The sequence below is a fragment of the Rhamphochromis sp. 'chilingali' genome (genome assembly GCF_963969265.1).
Source record: "Rhamphochromis sp. 'chilingali' genome assembly, chromosome: 10".
NCBI lineage: Eukaryota > Metazoa > Chordata > Actinopteri > Cichliformes > Cichlidae > Rhamphochromis > Rhamphochromis sp. 'chilingali'.
This window is the reverse complement of record NC_137937.1, coordinates 20,718,893-20,746,757: the sequence shown is the minus strand read 5'-3', so window position 1 is coordinate 20,746,757 and position 27,865 is coordinate 20,718,893. Positions and strand designations below refer to the sequence as shown.

At 41.1% G+C, this 27,865-nt stretch overlaps 1 protein-coding gene across 9 annotated transcripts; it reads left to right on the top strand.

Annotated features, from left to right (window-relative positions):
- Positions 1-78: 78 nt before the first annotated feature.
- On the top strand, positions 79-23,748 carry LOC308404570 (sodium- and chloride-dependent GABA transporter ine). 9 transcript variants are annotated; one of them, XM_080894694.1, is made up of 15 exons: positions 79-291; positions 382-623; positions 1,248-1,402; positions 3,991-4,125; positions 13,324-13,537; positions 13,857-13,989; positions 14,099-14,233; positions 17,109-17,212; positions 17,689-17,813; positions 19,648-19,760; positions 20,239-20,379; positions 20,471-20,570; positions 21,314-21,414; positions 21,492-21,659; positions 22,119-23,748. In XM_080894694.1, the coding sequence occupies exons 3-15, from the start codon at positions 1,276-1,278 to the stop codon at positions 22,242-22,244; spliced, it is 1,722 nt and encodes a 573-aa protein (XP_080750820.1). In that variant the 5' UTR covers positions 79-291; positions 382-623; positions 1,248-1,275; the 3' UTR covers positions 22,245-23,748. The 9 variants fall into 9 exon arrangements, 8 of the variants coding, with proteins under 8 accessions (XP_080750820.1, XP_080750818.1, XP_080750819.1 ...); XM_080894692.1 differs by having other exon boundaries at positions 1,202-1,402; XM_080894695.1 differs by lacking the exons at positions 79-291; positions 382-623 and adding an exon at positions 1,484-1,716 and having other exon boundaries at positions 1,387-1,402; positions 22,119-23,747.
- The last annotated feature ends 4,117 nt before the right edge of the window (positions 23,749-27,865 follow it).

The window sequence follows — 27,865 nt, the reverse complement described above, 5'->3', positions numbered from 1 at the left end:
ATTAGGCCAGTAAAGCGGAGCGGGAGCAGCAATAGAGTTAACGGGTTCCTTTCAAAATAAAAGAGGGATGCAAGACGATCTACCACTGTGTCATGGTTCTCAAGATCTGGAGAGGTCGTGGTGTGTGTATTTTTTGTCTTAGCCTCTCCCACCAGGGCGGAACTGGACCTTGATTCCCCGCCTCTGAACCCGCCCTGAACACGCACCTGTGGCTCATTCACACTGATCCTGGCAGACTACTTAAGATGGCAAGAGAGGCTGCTTCCTCGCTGGATCGTCACACTACCTAGCGTCAGTGTAGCCTAGCCCATGAAATTGTTCACTTTGATCTCCTAGAGTTTCCTCCTGACATTGTTTTTTTTTTTCTCTCTCTGTGTACAGGCCTTCTAGACTCCCTGCCCGTCTTCCCTGCCGTCTGGATTTCTGTGGATGTGTGTGAGTGAGCGTGAGCTTTTTGGTGTGGACATTTGGAGTGAGTTACGGATCAAGTTGAAGAAGAGCGAGTGTGTACCCCCGTCTTGGACCTTCCCTTCGGACCACGCCCTACTCCCTGGAGCCCCGCGTTATCTGTTCCACATTGCAAATAAACCCTCACCTTCTCTCTAAACTTCAGAGTCCTGCGAGTGAGTCCTCTGCCTACTAATCTGTGACACACTGTCTGGGCTAGTGTACTCCACGTGGGTGGCAGCTTGTTCTTTTTTCCCTGTTTAAAACTTTCTCCTCATTTGATGTGGAATATTTTGAATCACATTCATATTTATTTTGTGCTGATACCAGCCAGAAGACTTCGTTAATGGTTCTTTTTATGTGTCTGTCAATTACGAAAAGGGTGGGATTCTGGACCTTTATTTTGGAAAGAAAGGGAACGGGCCAATCCAAAACACCCACACTTGTTTGACAGTAGCCAGGTGTTGTGCAACACCGGCAAAAGGGTGAAAAGGCAGGCTTACACAAGGAGTGGGCTTTGCCTTAACATACATGACACCTGTCTGGGTTAGGAGTCCTTGTTGGGATGTCGTTGCTGTCTTGGTAGCGCATATCATCCCCTTTTATCCTCAGACATCTTTGGTTCAGACCCTCTAGAAGTTCATTTTTCTCGTCTTTACATCACTCCACCAAATCTAGTCAACTTATTTGTTGTGACAAATTAAAGCACGAATCATCTTGATTTAATAAAACCCTCTTTACCTTCATCACTAAGCTACAATGGATTTTGGTGTGGAGAACTCACGGGAAACCTCTGATAGCAGGGAATCAGGTACTGCAGATCTCGAGATGACCGCAGAGGCTCAGAGACCCACATGGAGCGGCCGGCTGGAGTTCATCCTGTCCACGGTGGGTTACGCCGTGGGACTCGGTAATGTTTGGAGATTCCCGTACCTGTGCTACAACAGCGGTGGAGGTAAGAGTGCTAAAGACACGGAGCACGAAGCAGACCGTAAACATAGCAGCAGCTACTGGTGTTTTTTTTTTTTTTTTTTAGTTTATTAGGCTTCTGCATGGCGGGACTGAAAAATCATCATTGAAGGAAACTGCTTCCAGGGCCTAATCCGTGGATCGGCTTCCTCCGAGGCGTGGGCGTCTATCAGCAGAGATTGTCCCTTAATCTGTAACACAGTCAAATATATTCTCAAGTAACATTCAAGCATGCCATTCAGCGTGTTAGTACGAGCTCGGGAGCAGCTTGGGAGAACAAGAAAACAGAGACTGCTTCAGGTTGTCTTCCCAAATCGACTCAACTTTATTCTCAAGTACAACAGTTTATATAGAGTGAAAAATTCACGAGTCAGCAGATTCTCAGTTTAAACCAGTACAGACCAAGATAAGGGAGCGTCTTCCTGCCCTTGGGTGAAGAAGCACCCTTTGTATAGTTTATCAGTTCAGCTACAATTATGATTATCTCAGCGACATATTTTCAAGGCACGAAATAAAGAGTTCTTTCATTAGTGAATTCTGAAACAAACCATCTGGCCTTCAACAGGCGTCTCCTAAGAGATTTAGAAACTAATGTAGCTGAGGGAGTGATCTCTGTGGTATTTCAACCTTGTACCAGCCTGTGATTCTCACACATCAATTCTTGGGTCAAAGAGGAAAAATAACTAAAACAAAGGGGCCTTATTGAATGACAGAGTTTTCCTGTATAATGTCACTATAAAACAATATCCAGTAAATGCTCCCATGGTACTAAAATACCTAACAATCATCATATGATTGGTTACCTGCACTCCATCATTTATCGTGATTCTTCAGTTATGTAACAGTGACTGTGTAGTCTGTTAAACAGTAGATTAACATTGAAGTGGTCAGCAAGGGTTATTTAGTTATTTACTGATTTGTTTTTTATGGATTTTGTTTCAAAATAACTGGTAATATAAAATTGAATGAGAAAATGCAAAGACAATAAAAAGGGTTTAACTCTTAGTGACTTTAATATTTCATACTTACTTCAATAAATAAGTAGAAATGGGCACAAACATAAAAGAAATACATTTTCTGTACATTTCAGATTTACTTTTAGTTATGTTTTCAGTTATGCTTTTTTTCATCATTATTTCGTCAATAATGCTCAGATACACTTTGTTCAAACTTTTACACCCGCAATTACAGCTCCTGCTATTTTTCCTCATGCACATATTTGAAAAGTGGCACATGCATGTGCGTGGGTTCCTTAAGCACAGTGACAGAAACGTTCAAATCTGGGGCTGAAATGACATTGCTCTGGTATAAAATATCATAATCATTTATCATAATAATAAAATATTTGACACCAGCATTTAGGAAATAGAAACTGAGCATCAGCTGTATGCTTTTTGATAATCATCACAAAAAAATTATACAAGCAAATTCTGCCTCTAGTGGAAATTGTACTCTGTTGCATAAATGGAAAAATGGTAAATGGCCTGCATTTGTATAGCGCTTTTCTAGTCCTTAAGGATGTCATGGTTGGCTGTGTGGCAGGCAGGCAGGAGTGGTGGACCCAAGGTGCAGGACTCTTAGGAAACGAGGTTTCAACTGAAAATGCAGCTTTATTGCTGGAACAAAACTTCAACATAAAATAAAACTCACAAAAGCAAACAAAACTCTAAACTGAGATGCAGGAGGACTGGAAATCATGAACACACAGCAAGTTGAGGGTGAACAGACGTTAACGACGCGACACTGACACAGAGAAACACAGGGCTTAAATACACAGACGGCAGTAATCAAGGGATGAGAGACAGGAGGGGAACACACCTGGGAGAAATCACAGCTGACGAGACAGGGGAAACGTAAACTGAACACACTCACATATGACACAGACCTTCACAATAAAACAGGACACCAGACAAGACGCTGAACTAAACAGATTCACAAACAGACGGGGTGACACCATAGACAGAGATACAGACCGAATATAACACGTAGAACTCAAACAACAATAATAATCATGATGAACTGGAAAATGATAATAATAAACTTAAAGCGCTGGGTCACCGACCCAGGACCATGACAAAGGACCCCAAAGCGCTTTACACTACATTCAGTCATTCACCCATTCACACACACATTCACACACTGGTGATGGCAAGCTACATTGTAGCCACAGCTGCCCTGGGGCGCACTGACAGAGGCGAGGCTGCCGGACACTGGCGCCACCAGGCCCTCTGACCACCACCAGTAGGCAAACATGGGGTTAGTATCTTGCCCAAGGATATTTGGCATGCAGCAAGGAGGCAGCCTGGGATCGAACCACCGACCATAAATGATCAGCAAAACAAGCAAGCAAAGGAACAAACACTAACTTCTAAACAGCGTAGAAGCTGTCTAGATTTTGTTAAAGAGGATATTCAGCAGTTACTTACTTAGTTATTATAAATATATGACTACTATAAAACAATCACTGTGAGCTTACAATTGTCATCTGGACATTGGCAGCAGTATTTATTTGGAATTTTCTGCAGCTGGTTTATTCAGAAGAGCTGTAAACCTGCTAAATTTTGTTTTCTTCAGGTGCCTTCCTGATTCCTTATCTTACCATGGTGCTCGTGTGTGGCATTCCTCTGCTCTTCATGGAGTTTACTGTTGGGCAGTATACTCGTTTAGGGCCTGTGCATGCTTTCGCCAAAATCTGTCCCTTGTTGAAAGGTAAGTTACTATCCAGGACTTATTTATTTTTGTTGTTGGACCACCTTTAAAACACGTTTTTTCTTCGTATGCATTTATAATAGATTTCAAAATCCAAAACCAAGAGTCCAACTCATATATTTGCAGACAAATATTTAATTATTAGCCAACAGCACCAGAAACTCCAGCTGATCAATACAGAGTCTAAACAGTGAGTTCTAAAATGGACTGCCCTACCAACCCAGGTAACTGTAGAAGAGGTCAGACAAGCTTGATGTATTTAAAATTTGTAGCACAATGAAAACACAAGATTATATCTGTGTTTATTTCAAAGATAATTGCTGTCAACATTAAAACATAGCATATGAATCAGACGACACACAGAAATGGAAAAAAGAAAAGTCTTCAGCCAAGGATGAGTTAAAGCTGCAAAGGGGTTAAGAAACACAAACAGCAACACACTTTATAAAGACAACCAAGCACAAAGTGCAGTCAACCCATGTATGAGAGTGAGATGGTTTGAAATCTTGCCACACCCTGACAGAAGCAAGTTTTTTTTAAAAACTTGACAATCATGAAAAACGGGAATAATTTATGTAAAACATGACAGACCTCATGTGTGGATTTTCTGCTTTCCTCCAGCCATGAAGCCCACATTACCATTCAGTGTAAAGTAAAAAAAGGATCTCTGTGGGAGCCAAGTTAAGATAGTTCATATGTTTTAGTATTTATATTTCGCTGTTGTTAAGCTTGTTTGTGTAATTAATAATTTTAGGAAATAGATGCATGTTTATGGTGGAACTAGGTTACGTAGTACCATGAATACATGTGCCTTAAAGACTCGTGTTTATAGTAAAATCCGGGCATCACGGATGTATGCAAATTAGTGCATGCGGTGCGGGAGGGGGGGGAGAGAGAGAAAAGGAGTTAACACGGCATAAGCTATACGGGGCAGCAGGGTAGAACAGAGCCACACGGTTTTCCTACCGTAGTAGGTTATTTTGTTGAGGACAAGTTAAACCTGACCACTCCTGTAAGATGCAAAAACTGTGGAATAAATTTTTTGTTACATCTTTTCACATCGGAGTCCCGTGGAGTTCTTTTTCCTCTTCAAACTGACGTACGCGAGTGAATCACGGGAAAACTGGTCTCACGGCTTACACATTTTGTAGGAAAACCATGCTCGTTGTGGAGTAATTGACGCGACTAAAGAAGGAAAAAACCCGAGCTGCTGCAGCGACAACAAACGTGAGTAAGTGGAGCTAATTCACGAGGAAAAATTGCTGAGTCATGGTGGATGCTGAACTGTGTGGTAGCCAACCTGCATGATTTTTGGATGGTAAAATAAGGATTTTGGTGTTGCTATTCGGGAAATTAATAGCATGAACAACGAAGAAGAAGACACAGTAGCAGAATTGGAAGCTAGGGCGGTGAAAATCACACCTAAAGCTATGGAGGAAAGGCTGCAACGTATTATCAATTTACGGAAGGCCAAGCTAGCCAAATTAACAGGCACAGTGAAACAAGTGCGCCAGCTGATGGAAAATGAATGTGATACCAGCCTAACAGAAGTAACACAGTTAATGAAGGATTTTAATGAGCGGTTTGGAGAGTTTTGTGGTTTGAACACAAATGTTAAAGAGGTGCTCCAGCAAATGCCGGAGGAGGATTTAACTAAAGACCAGGAAAATTGGTTTGAACCTAAGGCTGATTCCTTTAAGGCTTTTGCTGAGACAGCTTCGGCTTGGATTGACAAGATGGCCATGCGCGCTGTGGAGGCTGAAAAATGCAATGAAGATGTGGATCCATCTGACAGCATATCTAATGCATCTGTCTCAAAACGCAGTGATAAGGCATTGTCAGAACGCGGCTCCTGCGCTTCGTCATCGGTGTCGTCCACACGCATGAAGGCAGAGGTGGAGCGAGCTACCTTATTGATTAAGGCATCGTCTTTAAGACAGAAACGCTTGCTGGAGGAAAGGGAGGCTAAGCTCCAAGCTGAAAAGGAGGAGCTAGAAATACAAACAGCTCTTGCAGCAAATGAGGCAAAGATCAAGATCTTATCGGAATACGAAAGTCGTGCATCCAAGGCATCCAGTCGCGTATCCACTCGGGATGGAATGAACTCCTACGTGGCATCACATAAGTTTGGAGATTTATTTACTTCACAGCAGTCAAATAGCCCATCCCCCACACGAGAAAGACAAGCGCAGAAGAAGAACATTCTCCAAAACGCACAGCAAACACACACTGTTACCTCCCAGCCATCGCAGACACCAAGTGCTCTACAGGATGTGGTCGAAGCGCTAACTAAGCAACAGAAGTTAGCTACGTTGCCCCCGCAGAACATTTCTGTGTTTAAAGGGGACCCATTAGAGTATCGGCTGTTCATGCGAGCTTTTGAACATGGTGTGGAGGACAGAACAGAGAGCGACAAGGATCGATTGTACTACATGGAACAATACACAAGTGGGCAACCACGAGAATTGATACGGAGTTGTCTTCATATGGAACCTACACATGGATATCAAACGGCTAAGAGACTGTTGGAAGAGCACTTTGGAAATGCCTACAAGATATCAGATATCTGGTGGAGTTTGTCAATAAGCAGGCCAAAGAAGTTTTGCATCCATTGTTCGGTGATATAAAGGACAGCACATTAAAGGTCCAAGTTAGAGGGCAAGTGGATGAGAGGTTGCAAAGGAGAAGTGGAAACAGAAAAGGATTCACTGCAGCTGCAACTATCACCACTACACAGGACGTACCCTCTAAAGAAAGGAACAAGGTCAGCGGGAAGCAGGTGTGTGCATTTTCCAAACCCTGTCTTTTCTGTCGTGGTGAAGAGCACACCATGGAACAGTGCAAGAGGATGAAGAAGTCACTTCATAAGGAAAAGATTGACTTCATGCGAACTAAAGGACTATGCTTCAGCTGTCTTAAACAGGGACACATGAGTGGTTCGTGCCAAGAAAAGGCAAGTTGTCAGGTTTGTGCACAACCGCACCCCACAGTGTTACACATGAAGACTAAGCCCAGTGCTACAAGCAAAAGGGTAGCTTCTGAAGTGGAATCATTAGAAAGAGAAGACCAAACAGAGTCAATCGTGAATGGATTTGTTGAAATGGAAGCACCTGCTCACGCTGCAGAGAAAACAGAGCACATTTTGGCAATAGTTCCAGTACAAGTGAAACCTAAAAGAGGACAAAAGGTGACACACACTTATGGTTTTCTGGACCCTGGCAGTACTGCGTGCTTTTGTACTGAAGAGTTAATGCATGAGCTTAACTTGTCTGGCAGAAAGACAAAGATTTTGCTGAAAACAATGGGAGAGGAAAAGGTCGTCAGTAGCCACATTGTGTCTGGGTTGGAAATAAGCAGCTTAGACAGCAATGACTTCTTTGAGTTGCCAGAAATGTACAGTCACAGTGACATTCCTGCTTCTGCCGACAATGCTCCTTCTCAAGACTACGTGAACAGGTGGACCTATCTTCAGCAGGTGTCTATACCTAGGATTGAAGCAAAGATTGGACTGCTAATCGGGGCTAATGCACCTAAAGCTGTTGAACCTTGGCAAGTTATAGCCAGTGAGAATGGCGGTCCATATGCTGTGAAGACAAGGCTCGGTTGGACCATCAGCGAACCCCTCCAAGGAAGCAGTTCACAAAAGGCACCATGCGGACTGATTCAGGTTGCAGCAAACCGAATATCAGTTAGCAAACTGGATGAACTCTGGGACCAGCAGTTTAAAAGTGACTTCCCTGAGCGTGAAAGAAACGAGAAACAGGAAATGTCAAGAGAGGATTTGCAGTTTCTGGAGATAGCGACAGAGTCAGCTACTATTGTGGACGGACACTACAGCATCGCTCTGCCATTGCGGAACAAGCGCATTAAGATGCCCAACAACCGCAAAGTGGCTGAGCAACGTGCGTTACACCTAAAGCGGAAGTTGGAGAGGAATACTTCATTCCACGCAGAGTACTCGGCTTTCATGAGTAACGTCATAACCAACGGTTACGCAGTGAAAGTGCCAGAACAGGACCTTGATCGTGACGATGGAAAGGTTTGGTACCTACCGCACCACGGAGTTTGCCATCCCAAGAAACACAAGCTTCGAGTGGTCTTTGACTGTGGAGCATCGTACAAAGGCACCACCTTAAATGATCAGCTGTTACAAGGACCAAATCTTACCAGTACCCTTCTTGGGGTAATTATCCGGTTCAGACAAGAGGAAGTGGTCATCATGGCAGATGTGGAAGCAATGTTCCACCAAGTAAAGGTGCCTGATGAGGATTCTGACCTTCTTCGGTTCCTGTGGTGGACATCTGGTGACATTACTCAGAATATGGTGGAGTACAAGATGGTGGTTCACATTTTTGGTGCAACTTCGTCACCAAGCTGCGCCAGCTTTGCTCTGCGCAAATGTGCTGAAGACAACCGAGATCCAGCCAACAGCCAAGCGGTTGACACAGTCCTGCACAACTTCTATGTGGACGACTGTTTGAAGGCTGTGAGCTCAGAAGAGGAAGCCATACAGTTATACCACACTCTTAGAGCTGTATGTCAGAGGGGTGGATTCAGGCTCACAAAATGGATAAGCAATAGCAGAGCAGTTCTGTCTGCTATTCCAGAAGAAGAAAGGGCATCGGAGGTTAAAGATCTCGATCTGGATCAGGACACACTCCCCATTGAGAGAGCGCTGGGAGTCCAATGGTGTATTCAATCTGACAGCTTCAGGTTCAAGATTGTAATGCCAGACAAGGCACCCACTCGGAGGAACCTTCTGTCCACTGTGAGTTCTGTCTACGACCCACTGGGTATCTTGTCACCAGTCACGCTTCAAGCAAAGAAGATTCTGCAAGAGCTTTGCAGGAGAAAGATTGGCTGGGATGTCATCATACCTGCAGACCTAGCTCACAAGTGGCACAAGTGGAAGACCCAGCTCCGCCAGCTAGGGAACATAAGCGTTCCAAGATGTTTTAAACCTGTGGGCTTTGGAGAGTCAGTATACAATCAGCTGCAACACTTTGCTGATGCCAGTGAAGAGGGCTACGGTACAGTAAGCTACTTGCTACAGAGGAACAGCCGTAACGAAGTCCACTGTGCATTCATGTTGGGAAAGGCAAGAGTGGCCCCACTTAAGCCCATTACAGTTCCCCGCATGGAACTTACCGCAGCAACCATGGCAGCACGCATAGACAGGGTTCTGACGTCTGAATTGCAGCTTCCGCTCCAACCATCTGTATTTTGGTCAGATAGTACCACGGTACTCAAGTATATCAGCACGAAGAGGACTAGTAGTCTTTTCAAACTGAGTCCAGTACTTGAACAAGGCATCCTTAGGGTCGGAGGGCGACTCAGCAGAGCAGCACTACCCGAGGAGGCTAAGCGGCCAGCAATCCTGAGCAAGGATCTTCACGTCACGAAGCTTATCCTCAGAGAAATACATGAGAACTTGGCTCATAGTGGTCGCAATCATGTTATCTCCAAGTTGAGAACAAAGTTTTGGGTACCCGGTGCCAACTCTGCAGTACGAAAAATACTCGCTAGGTGTATTGCCTGTCGGCGTGAGCATGGAGTTGCAGGACAGCAGCAAATGGCCGACCTACCCCGAGACAGAGTTCTGCCAGATGACCCTCCATTTACTAACTGCGGAGTGGACTACTTTGGTCCGTTCGAGATCAAACGTGGTCGAAGTACGGTGAAGAGGTATGGAGTCATTTTCACCTGCCTAACCACTCGTGCAATACACTTGGAGATGGCAGCCTCGACACAGATTCCTTCATCCATGCTCTCCGTCGATTCATAGCCAGACGAGGCCAGATAAAGACCCTTCGTTCTGACAATGGAACTAACTTCATTGGTGCAGAGCGTGAACTTAAAAGAGCCATTGCTGAATGGAATGTGTCCAAAATTGAAGACCACCTAAAACAACAAGGCATTCAGTGGATGTTCAACCCTCCCTCAGGACCCCATCATGGAGGGGTCTGGGAGAGATTGATCAAGTCAGTGAAGAAAATCCTAAACGTTACCTTGAGGCTGCAGACACTGGATGAAGAGAGCCTGCATACACTTCTGTGTGAGGCGGAGGCCATTATTAACAGTCGGCCAATAACCAAAGCGTCCAGTGATCCAAATGATCTGGAAGTACTCACTCCCAATCACCTGTTGCTGCTCAGGAACAAACCATCTCTTCCTCCCGGATTGTTCGACAGGCAAGATCTCTACGCAAGAAGAAGATGGAGGCAAGTGCAATACATGTCGGAAATATTCTGGAAACGATGGGCAAGGGAATATTTACCACAACTTCAAGAGAGGCAAAGGTGGACCCGTCCATCTCGCAACTTTTTGGTTGGAGACATTGTGCTTATTGTTGACGATACAGCCCCACGCAACTCTTGGATTACAGGGAAAGTAATCCATGCTATCTCAGACAAGGCAGGAATGGTGCGGCAGGTTAGGATCAAAACCAAGACGAGTGTACTGGACAGGCCCATTACGAAGATTTGCCTTCTGCAGGAATCGGACTGAAGTAATCAACTGCGGAGACTGAAGTTTGTGTACCTTGGCTCCACAAGTGTAATTTGGTAATTGTGTAATAGGGTCACAATTAGGGGCCGGTATGTGGGAGCCAAGTTAAGATAGTTCATATGTTTTAGTATTTATATTTCGCTGTTGTTAAGCTTGTTTGTGTAATTAATAATTTTAGGAAATAGATGCATGTTTATGGTGGAACTAGGTTACGTAGTACCATGAATACATGTGCCTTAAAGACTCGTGTTTATAGTAAAATCCGGGCATCACGGATGTATGCAAATTAGTGCATGCGGTGCGGGAAGGGGGAGAGAGAGAGAAAAGGAGTTAACACGGCATAAGCTATACGGGGCAGCAGGGTAGAACAGAGCCACACGGTTTTCCTACCGTAGTAGGTTATTTTGTTGAGGACAAGTTAAACCTGACCACTCCTGTAAGATGCAAAAACTGGAATAAATTTTTTGTTACATCTTTTCACATCGGAGTCCCGTGGAGTTCTTTTTCCTCTTCAAACTGACGTACGCGAGTGAATCACGGGAAAACTGGTCTCACGGCTTACACAATCTCAGATAAATATTTAAATTATTTATCCATATTTAGCCACGGTGAAGGCATGCAGGTGTCTTAACAAATTTCCCACGTGTGGGACTAATAAAGGTTATCTTATCTTAATGCTTTGGTTTGAATAAATCCTGCTTTATTTTCTTTCATATTTTTTCATGTTGATGGATGAGAACTTGTTTAGCCAAATTTTCAACTTCTGTGACTGCATGTATTTTAACTTTTGTGAGGTATGATTGAACCTTTCAAACCATCAAGTTGACGTCAGTAAAATCCGTGATAATTAAGTCAATCACGAGCGACTGAAGATGTTCTCTCTGAATCTGCATTAGTTCATTAAAAAGGCCAATAAAGTGGATCAGTATATTCCTTAAAGTTCGATTGTTGTTAAAAAAAAATATAGAAGCTGAGACATTCCCACAGTTTTACATCTCCAGAAAATGAAAAGTATGGACTCTGAGAGGACCAACAGTCTGTCCAAATCCCTCTAAATCAAACAAGAGACCAGCCATCAACAATCTCTACTTGTGGGTGTGAAATGACAATGCTTTCTCTCTTGTTCTAACTTGAGGATTTTTCTCCATAGTTTTCTTATCTCCTTAAGGACAGAGATTATCTACCCGGTCAAAACGTTTGGGTCCTTCACTTGATTTATCGCTCATTTCTTCCTGGTTAATGCTCTGTGCTAAACAGGGGCCCAAAGCAGGTAGTCTTTTTTTTGTATATTCTTCTGAATGACTCACCTGTGCAATTTGAGTGCAGTTTACTGTCATGTACCTGTGATCCATGATGCAGCTTCCCAGCTTCCCACAAATATAGCAAATATACCCATGTCTGAGTTATCCACTAATCCTTAATCCTAGCAATACTTTAATTACTCTGCCTTGCTTTTCTTTAGTTGAACTGTTTCAGATTTTTTGGCAGTGTGAAATAATATAATATGAAATAATATTTAGTGTGAAAGAGGCAAACAGGTGATAACAAAAGGAAGTAGAGCTCACTTACTAAGCAGTGGTTTGCACTGATCCTGGAGATTAGAGGGTTTTCCTTTGCTCAGAGCTGTTATTCAGCTGCCTCCCCCTCCACATTTTACTACATGGAGACATGTATATTTTACAGACATGGATCTGTGGCGCGTGGCATTTCAGCCTTTCGACAATGAGCAGCAGCTGTGCAGAGGTGGCAGAAATACAGGCTTTCTTTACTTAAGTAGAAGTACAGACACAAGTGTTAAAAAATACTCCAGTGAATGTTTAATCTTACATAAACAGCAGAAATTCACAAAAAGTCCATAAAAAAACAACTGGCAGACAAAAAAAGTGCAAAAGTTGGAAATCTCAAGGTGCAAAACTGTGTCTCTTAATCCTCAGTACCTTTGCTTAGATGACCAACAGTCTCTATTTAGGAAACAGACTAGAAAATGAAGAAAAGCAACTGTACAAGTGTTAAATTACAGACTTTTAGCTGTCATTTAAGTGACTTTCCCAAAGCGCACAAATAAGTGTATTCTGAAAGATGGCAGCATAGTCTTCTAACCATTGATCTCGACACATAAAACGGTCTGACTCAGCAAATGAACAGATTTTTTTGTTGTATTTAAAAGGGCTGATATTTCAGCTAATTAATGACCCTGTATACCTCTTCCAGATGGGAGCTCTTTAACCGAGTCATTGTTCTGAATTCCCTGAGGAGGAGGCTGAAACTTGCATTTGGTATTTACACATATACTTGCCCCAGTCTGAAACCTGACACGCAGCTCAGAACCACAGGTGTTAAAAGACTGAATAATTTACATCTGCTGAATGGCTTTGATCTCACCTCACTCAGTAGTCTTTTATATTCACCTGCTGAACAACAAGGCGTAATTTCTACTCAAAGGCCCCAGGAATTTGTCTCGTCTGTGGCTGTGTATTGGGGAAACTGGGCAGAGGTTATTAATGATACTGGCTCTTCTCTGGTTGTTCTACAAAAGATATATGCCATTGTTATCAGGCCCAAGTATATGGCACTCAGTAATGCTTTGGGTATGAGAATAAAGCAACGCGTACAGCTTCTTTCCCACAGTTGGCACGACTCCTGTAGAGCTGTCTCTCACTACTCTCTTTATCCCCACGTGTCACTCTGCAGGTGTTGGTCTGGCCACAGTTGTTATCTCCTTCGTTTTCTGCACCTATTATAATGTGCTCATGAGCTGGGCACTTTACTATTTATTCAACTCCTTCGGAATGGAGACTCTGCCCTGGAAGTCCTGCAACAACACCTGGAATGCTGTTGGAAATTGTTCGAGTGGCTTTCCTGGCAATGATACCCACCTGCAGTCTGCTAGCCAACAGTTCTTTGAGTGAGAAGACATCACTTCCTTGCAGCTCACTCTGTATGGCACTTTTGTGCTGTATAAGCAGTGCTCGCTCAAATCATGTTGTGTTCTTCTTCTTAAAGTTACTGAAAACCGTCATTAGTCATTAGCAAAGTGTCTTTGACCAAATTTAAAGCAGTTTTTGTTGTTTAACTCAAAATGTTTTGTAGTTTTTTCTTCTCTCTGTGAGTGCATTGTACTGCATGCTGGTCAGGCTTTACTAATATGTTCTAATCGCAGTTATCTCGAATTTTCTGGGTATTTGAAGATACTTTAGTCGCATGTTTTTCTTTCCTTTTCACAGAAACGGACTTCTGGAAAAGACTCGCGGTATTGAAGAATTAGGTGGTCTTCGTTGGGAACTCTTTGGGTGTCTTGTCTTTGCTTGGGTTATTGTGTACTTATGTATATTTAAAGGAGTTAAATCCACAGGAAAGGTGAGAAAAATGACTTTTGCTGTGTCATGGTGATTGTGATGAAGGTTTTTTTTAGGGGGATTTCAAGTTGACATTCACCATTTGGTTTTTTTTGCCATTTTTTCTATAGGTAGTATATTTCACTGCTGTGTTTCCATACTTCATCCTGTTTGCCCTGCTCATCAACAATGTGCAGCTTCCTGGAGCCAAGAATGGTATCCTCTATTTTGTCACACCGGTGTGGAGCAAACTGTTTGAAGTGAAGGTGAGACTACTTATCTCTGGGATGTTGGTTAAACATTGGTACCAAAACCCAATTTGTACTAGTTTGTACTGGTCTGCGTACAAAAACAAATCAGGTCACCTTTTTCTTTCTTTGAAGCTTGAAGTGTCCCTTTTGAAAGAGTAGGCTTTTAACTTGTGTCTGTTCAAGGGTCAATCTTAAAGCATGCCAGACCCGACCTGAAAAGGTTATTTCAGCCATGGACTCTTTAAACGTTGAGATTGTTGAGATTGTTCCTTGGCCACATACAGTGATTTGAAAAGAAAAGCATGTAGAAACTAGAGATGGCACGATACCACTTTTTTATGTTCGATACCAATATCATAAATTTGGATATCGGCCGATACCGATATGAATCCGATATAGTGTGTTTTTAATCAATAAAAGTTTTTTTTAATATCTTGCTGCATTTTTTATAAGTTCATACGCAAGTTTAAAAACAAACAAACACTAAAGCTATTCTGTTATACCTGTATGCAAAAAATACACTGCACCCAAAATATTTCATAGTTCAGCAAAACTGATCAATCTAATAAACTTAAACCTACTCCATCCTCCCTATTCTGGTATTTTAAAGAATAAGCAACCTAACCAATAGGGTTGCAAACTCCCAGCAAAAAAATAAAAAATAGGGAACCACCCTCCACCTCATGATGCTTAATCAACATAATCAACTTTAATTTGATGCAGGGTGAAAAAAAATGCACAGAAATCAATTATTTTTCAAGAATAATTAAATAGATTCAACATCTTTCTTCAACAGAACTGCAGACTGCACAGATGGTACCTTCCCAAAGGAAAAAGTACTATAGCTTACTAGGGTATATTAGACTTAATAGTTACTATATACAGTAATGGACTTCTATACATTTTACATCAGATTAAAACTTTGGGTGTAAGATTCGGATAATTATTTATTAAAAGCGAGACATTTTAAAGGAGAATAATTCAGATAATTATTTATTAAAAGCTAGACATTTTAAATGAGAATAAGAAAGAAAAGTATGTCTTTGTGCACCCTTTTCCCTGTTAATGCCCTATCGGCCCCCCTGGCTAAACTTTGCTAGATCCGCCCCTGCACAGTTACCAGCCGTCAGCTAAGTAGAAAAAGATCCTGGTGTAGAAAGTAATATTAAATAAATTCTAACAACAGCTGATCAAGCTTAAACGTGCTGCTGTTGTTCAGCCTCTGGTTTCCTCTTTCTGGTGCGAAGTGGGCGATAAACAAACAAGAGAGACGGATTCACGACAGAAAAGCCGATCAGCTGATCATTAATCAGTTTCATGATTGAAGTAGCAGCAGGAGAGGGAGGGAGAGAGAGAGGCAGGTCTCGCACGCCACAGCCGCTCTATCACGTGAGGCACACTGCTCCGACGTGCTACGGTTATGAGCCGAGATATGCCATGTCATAAGTTTTGTGAAGTGCTTTTTTGATATTTAATGGATCGATTACATTTTTTATTTCTCTCCGATATCCGATCCAGTAATTTAGGTCAGTATCAGACGGATCGGTCCATCTCTAGTAGAAACTGCTGCAAAAAAATACCCAAAGAACTACAACTCTATAGTCTTTCCTTAACATGATAATTGTTAAAAATTCTGCAACAATGATGTGAGAAATTGATAAAAGAAAACAATTACTTCAGTTATCGCTGCTAAAGATGCTTCAAGCTATTGAATCATAGGTGTAGTTATTCCTGTGAAATCCTTGTTTTTCACATGACTGTAAGAAGAGAAAATATGTATTTTTAAAAGCAAACACTCTCAGACAGACTGGCTCACCACCAGAGATGGGCGACATGTTACTGTAATCCGATTACTTTTTTCAAGTAACGAGTAAAATAAGGGATTACTATTGCAATTAGATTACCGTTACTTTCCCGTAGGAACGCTGCGTTACTGCATTACTAAAACCGTGAGTTTTTTGCGAGAATGTCTCATGACAGTGATGTAAGCGAGTGCTACCTTCCTGACAACAGCTGTGTGCAGATCAACAATGGATAATATATCGAGTGCGGGAGAGAGTATGAGCGTGCAGCGTTTAAAGCGTGGAAGTACTGACCTTACTTTAAGTTTGATTCCATAAAAAGTGACAAAAGTGTTAACACAAAAAATATTTTATTTTGTGTGCTGGAATGTGCAGAAAATAGGTTTAAATAGGTTTAAATGTTAAACAAATTTCTTCCAGTCAGAGAATGTTGCATATAATAACATTTTTGCTTGATGCATAAAGTTAAAAAATTTAAACTAATAAAACAAGTTTTAAAAACAGACTTTTCCATTTGATTACATGTTGTATGATGGATTATGCAGAAAAAGTAGAATTGGGAGAGAGAGAAAAAGAAACAAATCTTGGCAGAAAATCAGTGAGGATAGGAAGACCATGACAAATACCTCTTCTTCTCTTTCTTTTGACTGGGTCCTTTAAGGATCATCTGCCTCTATCTCACCTTATCTGTAGTATCTTCCTCTGTCACACCAATCCTCTGCATGTCCTCCTTCACTACGTCCATCATACAGACAACAATCAGGGGTCCTGCTGCCAGCGCCCCAGTGCAGGCCACCACAGACCACCACAACAGGTCACATGTTAATGGGTATTATGGTTAGTTTCATTGTTTGTAATTAGTTATTAGCAACAATAGCTCCTAAACTGCAGGCAGTGTACAAAGATGTTTGACATGACTTTGTTCGCTGAAAATCACAACGTATAGATTTCTCATCTGATTTCACTCAAGACTGTTCACCTCTGCAGGAAGATGCTTATAAAGAAAATACATTTCCATGGCCTTCAAATCCAAATCAAATGAAACCATACTCGTATCAATCTTCAGCTCTCCTCTGTCTATATCACAGGTTTGGCTTAATGCAGCTGCCCAGGTGTTTAACTCACTTGGAATAGCATTTGGCTCGATGATTTCAATGGCAAGTTACAACAAGTTCAACAACAACATTCTCAGGTAAGCATTCATAACACTCTGTCTAAAAAAAGCTCAAACAGAGTGGAAAAAGCAGTCATTTTTTAATAAGATGGACACAAAATGCTGAAAAAGAACAGTGTGGGTTCACTTGACTTCAATACACAATAAATTAAAAGATGCTGTATCACCCTCTTTCTTGTAGTTAATACAGACACAGCATGTTACTGTAAACTTGACAGTTTCCTTGATGAACAGCAGTGGTCTTGGTTGCCTGTGATTTGAGGGCATGTGGTTATATAGCTGTTTTGCTCACAGCAGGTGGGGAACAAAGTTAAATTATTTATGGAACAAATTGTATTTTCTTTCAAAATTTGCTTTGCTGTTAAAGATCCTGGGGTGCTAATGCTGCATGTGCACCACTGAAGGTCTCAGACATTTCTGATAAAGTGCGAGCTTGACAATAACACGAGAGCAATAAACTACATTTCACAGACATTGTCCTTTTTCTTTACCAGGGATGCATTGATTGTATCAGTGGCCAACTCTTTCACTAGTATCCTGGCTGGCTTCGTGATCTTCTCAGCTGTCGGTTACATGTCTCATATACATAACCTCCCAGTGGACAACATAGCTACAGATGGTGAGTCGCTGAAAACAACATCAGACTTGTAGCTTTGTTTTATCTTGAGGACTTTAAAAAGAAGAGAGATAGATCATCATAGTTCAAGACTGGAGACAGATCCCAGGCTTGTTTTAAGAGCTGATGTTTGTTTTCCTTGTCCTTGGAACATGTCTCTTCTTTCCATGGAAAATAAAGGCATATTTCAGGATGTGCACATCTGGATGCAGTTTCCTAAAGTGGCTCCCGACTAATTATATAAGGAAAATTCACTGTATTCACTATAAGGAGTACTATTCATCAACTGCCTGTACAAACAATTGTGTGTCTGTTGCTGTAAGTAGAGTAATCTAACTGCACTGTGGCAAATTCAGTTTTCATACTATAGTCGAAACTGCAAGACTTTCTCAGCTTAATGAACAGTACTAAATCTTTCAAGTGCCCTTTTTGAGTACATAACTTGTGTATACATGCCTGTGTGAGAGAGTGTAGTTTAATTTAGTTAAGTGTTGTTAAGTGTTTAAGCAACATTTAAGCATCAGCAGTCAAGCAGTGAGTTATTAAAGACAGATTGCGTGTGTTCAGATAAAATCCTCTGATCTCAATGTCAAATTGTTCCTGTCAGCTGTCATCAGATGTTAGGTCTGATTCACTTTGAAAAATCACTTTGCTCTTAATTGGTTGAACTTTCTTCACAAATTGTAATTTTTAATAAGTGCCCCTTAGACAAGAATGCTTGATTGCAGTTTGTGCTGGTTAGATACACTATATTACCAAAAGTATTCACTCACCCATCCAAATCATTGAATTCCAATAACTTCCGAGCACCTAGGCATTCAGACTGCTTTTACAAACACGACTGAAAGAATGGGTCGCTAACTTTCCATCGCTACAGAACTACGGGGCAATGAAATGGGTTTTTCTATGTAAGGGCTTTTTATCTAACACACATACACATTCATAGAGCAACATGGGGTTAGTATCTTTGGCATGGAAACTGGAGCAGATGGAGATCGAACCACCAACCTTCTGGTCAGTAGGTGACTTGTGCTACCTCCTGAGCTTTAGCCCACGTGGTGTAAAGCACAGCACCACTCGACTCTAGAGTAGTGGAGACATGTTCGCTTGAGTCACAAATCACGCTTTTGCGTTTCTGATGGACGAGTTTGGGTTCGATGGTTGCCAGGACAACGGTACTTGACTGAATGCATTGTGCCAAGTGTAAAGGTTAGTGGATTGCGGTGTGGGGATGTTTTTCAGGAGTTGGGCTCACTCCTTGGGTTGGGTTATCTTTGTCAAATGTTTAAACGTATTGGATGATCTGAAACATTCAAGTGTTGCAAATAAGTGACATATTAAGAATCAGAGAGGGGGCAAATATTTTTTCACTGTACACTAGTTTTGTTCTCTCGTCCTCCCGAGTCTCCAACTACAGTCTTGCAGTGTGCTTCTTTAAGCTGCCGCTAATTTCTACGTGCAGGCGAAATCTTATTGTCTAGCTATATGATTCCAGGGAGTTCAGGAGCTCATGTCATGAATGAAGGACCTTGTTGTGCTTTGTTACACTTTAGTTAGGGTTATCTTAAACATGTCTGAGCCCTTTACTTCACTATAAACTGAGCTAAGCTAAATATTTATCTCATAACTCTTGCCAAGCAAAGAAATATGTGCATGTCACTGAATGGATCCCAGTTTATATTTTAACAGAACTCAAAATATGCTCCAAATAACACACATTTAAAGTACAGCTCAGTACAGCACAGCCAACTTAAGCTGGAATAGCAACGGATATCCTGCATTTGTATATGTCTGCATTGTAAAATAGCAACAAGTCCTCTGTTGTGTTATATTTCAGGTGCTGGTTTGGTGTTTGTTGTGTACCCTGAAGTTCTTTCAACCATGCCAGTCTTTCAGCTATGGGCCCCACTTTTCTTTATCATGCTGTTGTGTCTGGGCGTGGACAGTCAGGTAAACATCTAAACATCTGCAGCGCTGTACACTTAATTTTTTACATCAAACTTTAGCTTTTGCACTTTTGAATATAAAGGAAACATTTGCACACTTGTATCAAAAGAGGTCTCTTACCCTCACTGTGGTTTGCCTTTACTGTTTGGATATTTTATTACCATACTACTTTTGCTTTAATATAAAAGGCTTGAATGTAAATATACAAGTGTTAAGATGAAGCTAAGATGGATCAAGAGAGATAGAGCATGCAGGCTGAGAAGCCTGGAGAATGCTCGTCTGTCTGAGTTGAGCTGGTAGGCTGAGTGCTAGAGAACTGAGGGCTGAGTATTGCCATATCTGCCACTCACAACACAGACAGTAAGACAGACAGGCTAAACAAGGAGAAATATGTACGACATCTGAATGACTGTGATTATGATTTAAAACTCCAAGGTCTGCAGATAACCATTAAGTTTGTATTAAATCTTTTGTTCTGCAGTTTGGCACAGTTGAGGTAGCTGTGACATACATAAAGGATGAATTTGGAGTCAAAGTTCTGCCGTTCCTGAAGAGAGAAGAGCTGCTGGTCCTGGCTGTGTGCTTTGTTTGCTTTGTACTGGGGATTCCTCACATTACCAAGGTACAGTATGTAAGACACTTCTCAGGGAAACACATTTGGGGATGTGGTAAGAGTCACTGTTTTGTCATGTAGGTCTGTCTTTTACTTACAGGGAGGTATCTACGTGTTTCAGCTGATGGACCACTACACTGCTGTGGTTTCTCTTGTGTTCTTGGCTTTCTTTGAGGTTGTTGCCATCTGTTGGATCTTTGGTAAAATTCACATGAAGTTCACTTTTTCGTTTATGTTTAAAAAAAATAAGGGGAACACTTAAACAACACAATGTAACTCCAAGTCAATCACACTTTTGTGAAATCAAACTGTCCACTTAGGAAGCAGCACTGACTGACAATCAATTTCACATGCTGTTGTGCAAATGGAATAGAAATTATAGGCAATTAGCATAAGACATTCCCAATAAAGGAGTGGTTCTGCAGGTGGTGACCACTGACCACTTCTCAGTACCTATGCTTTCTGGCTGATGTTTTGGTCACTTTTGAATGCTGGCGGTGATTTCACTCTAGTGGTAGCATGAGGCGGAGTCTACAACCCACACAATTGGCTCAGGTAGTGCAGCTCATCCAGGCTGGGACATCAATGCGAGCTTTGGCAAGAAGGTTTGCTCTGTCTGTCAGCATAGTGTCCAGAGCATGGAGGTGCTACCAGGATACAGGCCAGTACATCAGGAGACATGGAGGAGGCCATACCCACATAGCAAGCAGGTCTGGCCCAGATCTGGCAACAAGCCGGCACTGCTGGTTGACTTCTGGCATGATAAGATGTATGTCATCCAGATATGGGCTGGGCTTGGCATAGATGGCACTGTCTATGCGATGGCATGCCATATCTGGCTCGATTGTGCTTGCTTTGTGGGTTATTTTTAATATTTTTGTGGACACCTGCCAAAACGCTTTGCAAGAAGGGGTTAAATAATTAAACTCTTTCTTTTTCTCAGGTATCCCACGTATCTCCTTAATGATCAGGAGGATGCTAGGAAAAAGTCCAAATATCTACTTCCGAGTCTGCTGGCTGCTGCTCTGCCCCATGTTGGTGCTGGTGAGTCCTGTTTAAATAATGCACCTAAAACCACCAGTAAAGTAGTTAATAAGACTGTTCTTCATTTCTCTATATAGTGCATACTGGTTTCCAGCATTATTCAGTACACTCCTCCTCACTATGGGAAGTACGAGTACCCAGTGTGGGCTGAATGGGTTGGCTGGGGCGTCTCTTTGGTCTCTATAGTATGGATCCCATTTGGTGCAATACAAGAGATCTATAACAATAAAGGATCCCTTCTTCAGGTAAGCAAATATGATTGTACAGACTTTGGCTTATTTATTTGATATGTTTACTTTTTTTATTCTAGCATGTTAATTAGCAAACTTTAAACCTAATCCAGTGGCATTGCTTTGTTCCTGGATGTGACAGAAACTTATGTATTATCAAAGATTTGTTTTTTAAAATGTTTGTTCAAATGTTGACCTGCTGGTGGATCAGAACATGACTAAAGTCAGTCTGCCTAATCTTCTGGGAACTAGTGTCACATTTTCACAGTAGTGCGGTAAAATGTTTGTGAACAAACACGGCCATTGACTTTTGAATCATGCTGATAAAAAGGGCAGTGTTCGGTGATGGGTTAGTGGCTCCAGTGACAGTCAGATATTACGGATAGTCCTTTTGCTGATTATTTATTTAAATCTTTGCTTGAACATTACTTTCAAACTGATGATTGCTTAAACCTTACCTTCTTTAATCCCCAGAGACTGAAAACAGCTATGACTCCGACAATAGACCTGAATGTTATGGCTCACCTGCCGGAAAAACAAAACCTTGACAACCTGGCGTCTGAAAAATTACTCAGTTCGGTGCCACCTCTGACACATTGACCACATACAAGGCCACTGACCCTGACTTTAATGCACTTGAGAAGACCAAAACAGACTAGATTAATCTTACTGATCAAGACAAAAGAAGATGAAGTATTAAACTACAACCAAAGTAGAAATATCACTCTGTTTGAAGTGGACATTTTGCAGAAACGTGCCATTTTTTGCAATTATTTTGTGTGGCCATCCACAGTCCCACTCCTGTAGCCCCTTGAGAAAATGTATTGCCTACCTCTGCTATAAAGGATAAGCTGGTCTAACCATGAGAGGAAGGTTTGATTATATTTTTAACCAAACTGAAGCTGGCAACCCACAAGAGTTTAGACGTTATAAGTGGGGCCTTTGAGCTAGTGCTATAAACAGAATCTAGGTAACAAGTCTATAATAACTTCAGTGGGGAAGGACTTATTTGGTAACTCAAGTTGGTTGTGTTTTGACCCCAAAACTGATAATTTATGACTTTTATTTCTATTTTTTTCTTGAAGGAGAAGCCAAAAATTTCCGTTTACTAGAAATTTATCTTTAAGCTTTATCTCTAAGATTGCACTGTAGTGGAAAGTACAGTTTTTAATGTCTGATCCAGGGTCTCTAGAGCACAGTCTAAATGTAATTAACATGGTTCAGCCAGTGCTGGAACTTTAAGCCTTGATTTAACTCTGTGAGGTCTCAGTCATGACCTTATGTTCAGTCCTGTGTTCTGGAGACGTTCTGTGCTAAAAATATTTTGGTTTGTCAGTTATAATGTTCACTTTTTCGTCCTGATTGACAGAACTTGGGAGAACAATTTAAAAAAATGAAATAAATAACAGCAACACTGATAATGACTGTGACATCACGGTGTTAATTTTTTGTCTTGTTTTGTAAGTAGAAAAAATTAAATTACATATTTTTGGTAAGTAAATCACACATCAATATTGCACTGATGCCATCATATGAGATTGGCTAAAAGCTTGTGCACTACAGTACAGGCCTGAATGTCAGAATTCCTTGGTAGTTATTCAAAGAGTGCCTTTTTAGACCAAATCTGTAATGATGACGGACCGTATGAACTGAAATTAAACTAATACAAAGAAGGTGATAAGACTTTTATCAGTAGTTTTATACATTTTACAAAGTTTTTATAAATTAAATATAAATTCTGTCAACACAAGAGGTCAGTGTTTACAGTTTTTATTAATTGGAATTTTAATATGATCTGCATAAAAATTGCAAAACTCTTTTAATGTAATAACTTAAAAATATTGATAATAATAATTGATAATTTTGTTCAGAAATGTTTTAAGTCTTGCTTATATTTGATGGGCAGCCATGTGTTGTGATGTGCTGAATATATCAGGTTTCATTCTTATTTTTATTTTTTATTTTTTAAAGCCCTCCTTAAAAAAATCATATGTGTACTATGTTGTGATTTTGGGGTGCTGTCTGTGTAAAAACATGAAGTGTGCAAATGTTTATCTGAATTAATACCTCAAATGTCACTAGGGGGCAGCATAGCAGCAAAAAAAAAATGCGAGATGAGATTTGAGAAATCTCTGCATACAGCACTTGTTATTTGTACTTGTGCTCATAATGATATATATATATACACATTATATATACACATATATACATATATATACACACATATATATATGTGTATATATGTGTATATATATATGTGTGTGTGTGTGTGTATATCTGTATAGTTATAATCACCTCAGTGACAAAATTATTAGCTTTTAGCAATCATTTGGTGAGACATCTTTATGCACTAATGGGACTATGTGCATATGTTAGTATGGAACTGAGTAAATGGCTTCTTTGTACTGTCTACGAGTATCACCAGTACACATGTTTAGATTTAATGACTCCACTGTGAGCTGAGGTCCTGATAACTGTCTCTGTGGTCAATGCACTGAGCTGCAGAAACACTCGAGGCAAAGGAGAGCAGAGCTGAATGCAGTGCTCTAAGAGCTTTGGGAAGTTAATTATGCCCTTGCCATGGAGTGCTGCAGCAGTGGTCCTAGCAGAACTGTATGTTAATCAATACTGCCTTCCTGCTTCCCTCATGACAGAATGTGTCACAGGCACTAAATTAGCGCTGGGAGGCTGTTTGATCAATAGCTATAGACTGTGTGACCCAAGGGGAAGTAAATTAATGGCTATCCATAGCAAAGGGGAAGTGTTTGCAAGCCTGAATGGGCAATGGAGGCAAAGATGGGACACTGTCTAACTCATGTTTGGAGGTGTTAAGACATTTATATGTGCCAGGAAATGAGGTGAACCAGCAACTGATACACCTGCTTGAGGTGTTTCAGATCTTATCTTGCCTTTCTTGAGTAGCGCTAGCTTGTGTGGTGCTCCAGGAAAACCACTGGCTCAAAATATAACAGCCTGAGAAGAAACTTGAAATGTTAGCAATTTCACTTCCTCGTAAACAAGTTTTCTGTTACTTCAACATCTAACTTTGAATTTGAACTTGCAGACTACTAATAGAAAGTAAGAGGATCACATCTGGTTTAATTTTAATGAGGGTGCATGTCTCTGTGTGGGTCTGTATGTGTGCGAGAGAGGGTGAGACAGAAAATGATTAAGTAAAAGAAGTGGAGATCAAAGTTGATTATATGCCTGCTGCTACTGGTCACAGGAGTGGTGCTGAGAATAACACAAAGTAGTACATCAAAGAAGGGGACTTTTTCCTCATTATCCACTCAACTGACATACATGTGTCATGATGATACAGCTACAACTACTTAGTTTCTTAATCAAAGGAAGCCACAGGAGTATCTATGCATATGGTCTACTGTCTCAGAGGTTACATATATACTTGTGAGGAGGATGTCACCCACACATATCTAAGGATATATTGAGCAATCTTGTGAATAAAATAGGCGATGTAGCAATACAACTATGTACACACAAACCCAAGTCTGATTTTAACAGTAATGTCATAAAGGCCTGAAGTGCTGTTTTATTTCACGCCTCTGCATGCATGCATACATTCTTAACTAGTTTCTGTGTGGCTGCTGATTTGCATTGAGCACATTTTCATTTTGCAGAAACAAATCTCTAAAGCAAATCTGTTCTTCACTGCATCTGTAATGCTCATTTGCTTGCCGCTGTGGTTTATTTGATGTGCACTGAGCAAAACTTTGGTGGCCGTTGGTAAGACTGCTGCAAACAACATCAGGAACTGCTGGTTGCTTGAATGCTCAGCCTATTCAAACATTTAGCACCACTTCTGTATATAATTAACGCAGACATCATTTGTCCACCATGCGTGGAAAAGCATATTTGTTTATGTAACTTTAACTCTATATAGTGCTCATTAGTGTATCTTGGCTGTGCATGAGTATCCATATGCAGAGAAAAGCTTTTGAAGCTACTGTTGCTTGGCTTTGTGCAGATTTTGGGTGGTTTCTTTCAGGCTTAAAGTCTGTCGCTGAATGCAGCTCACCTCCTGCTGATAACAAGGCCGCAGCCCACAGCATAAGTTGTTGACCTTTGTGAAAAATGTGAACTACTGTTTGGCTCTTTTACAGATTACATTTTCTTTGACATTGTAGCCATACTACTTTACCACGTGAATGAAATTGTGGGCATACCACATCTAAACTCTTTGTCAACATTAGAGTTTATTTAGAATTTTCAGATCCACATAATTAACATGATACAAGTACAAGTTACTTGACAGGAATATGGCTAGTAAATTCTGTTATTGATATAGTGGCATGGTCCCTAAATCCATGGCTTAAAGGACCCTAACATACGACATGCGGAGAAGACCCGAGGGGAAGAGGAGCCCCAGCAAAAGCAAAAGAGAAAGAAGAGCACAAACCACCCACACCATGAAACTGTCTGATTCAGACTGCTCTCCTAAACTAATATAAGCAAACTAAACTAATAAACTCAAAATCTAAAAGAGGCCTACTCATAACTCCCAACTCAACTAATAATTAAGAAGTAAATGAAGAGACGTGCTTGAGCTGAGAGTGTGCTATACGCCCGCCTCCTCTGGGTTGCATTTGCAGGTGTGCAGGAGGGATGAATCAGAGAGGAGAGAGCAGGTTAATGAGATGATAGAAAATAGTAACTGGGTGGTAAATGTGCCGGGGCATTGAAGCGCATATAAAATATACAGACGGGCATTAATAAGGTACGCTGTCAAAAAGTCCTGAGAGTGAGCTGGGGAAAGAGTTGCATCTTTGCAGGTGTCTCTGAATATGCATGCACATAATAACTCATGTATAGAATGGATGTATTGCTTTGTTCATGCAGGAGCGTGGCAGAAAAAAACAGTTGTGCTTCTGCTCATGGAAAGAAACTCACTGGATTTTAGACGAGGCTGGAACAGATGCCTTGCAAAAGACACACAACATTTTCTGTGCATAGCCACAAGAAACACAATTATTTCCCCTTTTCCCATCTCCTTGGATGCAGTAATAAACTACTTTTTCTATGCTAACTTAATGAGTTTGCACAGGCATTCAGGTCTTTTTTCATAAGTCTGACAGAGCTGAATATGGCCCTGAGGTTTGTGGTTTTTCTGCATGCCTGTCTAAATTTGCACTCTGTTTGACTTGAGGGGGTGGTGCCTTTGCCTTTTTTCAATTTAAATAGATTTTCGTGAAACACCTCCATAATTCAGCCTCACTTGTTCTGCAGTCCATACCCCCCTTTTTTCCCAAATACGATACAATTTTCTACAAGTATTGCAAAAATATATTCTCCAAATCTACCACACTAATAAATCAAAGGAGCTTGCAAAGAAAAGCGTCTGGACTTCTTTAAGCTGCTTGAAGACGTTTCACCTCTCATCCGAGAAGCTTCTTCAGTTCTAAGGTCAAATGGTGGGGAGTCCCAGATTTAAACCTGAGGTGAAACGTGGTGTAACGAGGTGAAACGTCTTCAAGCAACTTAAAGAAGTCCAGACGCTTTTCTTTGCAAGCTCCTTTGACTACGATGACCTGGATGACTGAGAACCTTCACAGACACACTAATAAATGTAACTTCTGTGCATCCACTGTACTTGTAAAAGATTGATACAGATGACTGTCAAGGGCACAACTTTTTTTTTAACTGAGTAAAGTCTATCCTACATTGTGGATGCCGACACCTCGCAGGGATTTAAACAGTCCCCAGCAGATGGTTCAGCTTTGTATTCTTGTACCATCCCCACAACACTGATGTAAAAAGCAGCAAAGGTCTAAGCACTGATCCATGGGGAACACCCCAAGCAGCCACGAGGGTGTTAAGAAAATAAATCTATAGAGCTGAGTTTTGTGCAATATTTCCACTTTTCTGTCACCCAACAAAAGGAGAACAGCAAGTTTCAACAGAAAAATCTGTATCACAGCTGTATCACAGCTCCACCAGCTCCAACATTAAAACTGGAGCTGGTGGAGCTGTGCCAACCACCCAGTAAGTAAACATGTAAAAGAGACTCCCATTTTACATAACCAAGGTATGAGAGAACAGGAAAATTATTCATATCTTAATGTTTTTTTCCCCATACAGCCACTACTTTAAGTCTCCAACTCATACATGTGGCTAGTTAGCAGGCTTGAAGTTGTGCTTTGAGTTCATAAATTTACAAAATACAACATTTTCTAGGGAGTTGAACAACATGTTAACATCAGCGT

What these genes read in the sequence shown, in the direction of transcription:
- LOC308404570 (XM_080894692.1), top strand. Translation starts at nt 1,207, where the DNA reads ATGGATTTTGGTGTGGAGAACTCACGGGAAACCTCTGATAGCAGGGAA. An exon ending in GTGCTACAACAGCGGTGGAG is followed by an intron (nt 1,403 to 3,990) that starts GTAAGAGTGCTA and finishes TGTTTTCTTCAG; the next exon opens with GTGCCTTCCTGATTCCTTAT. An exon ending in AATCTGTCCCTTGTTGAAAG is followed by an intron (nt 4,126 to 13,323) that starts GTAAGTTACTAT and finishes GTCACTCTGCAG; the next exon opens with GTGTTGGTCTGGCCACAGTT.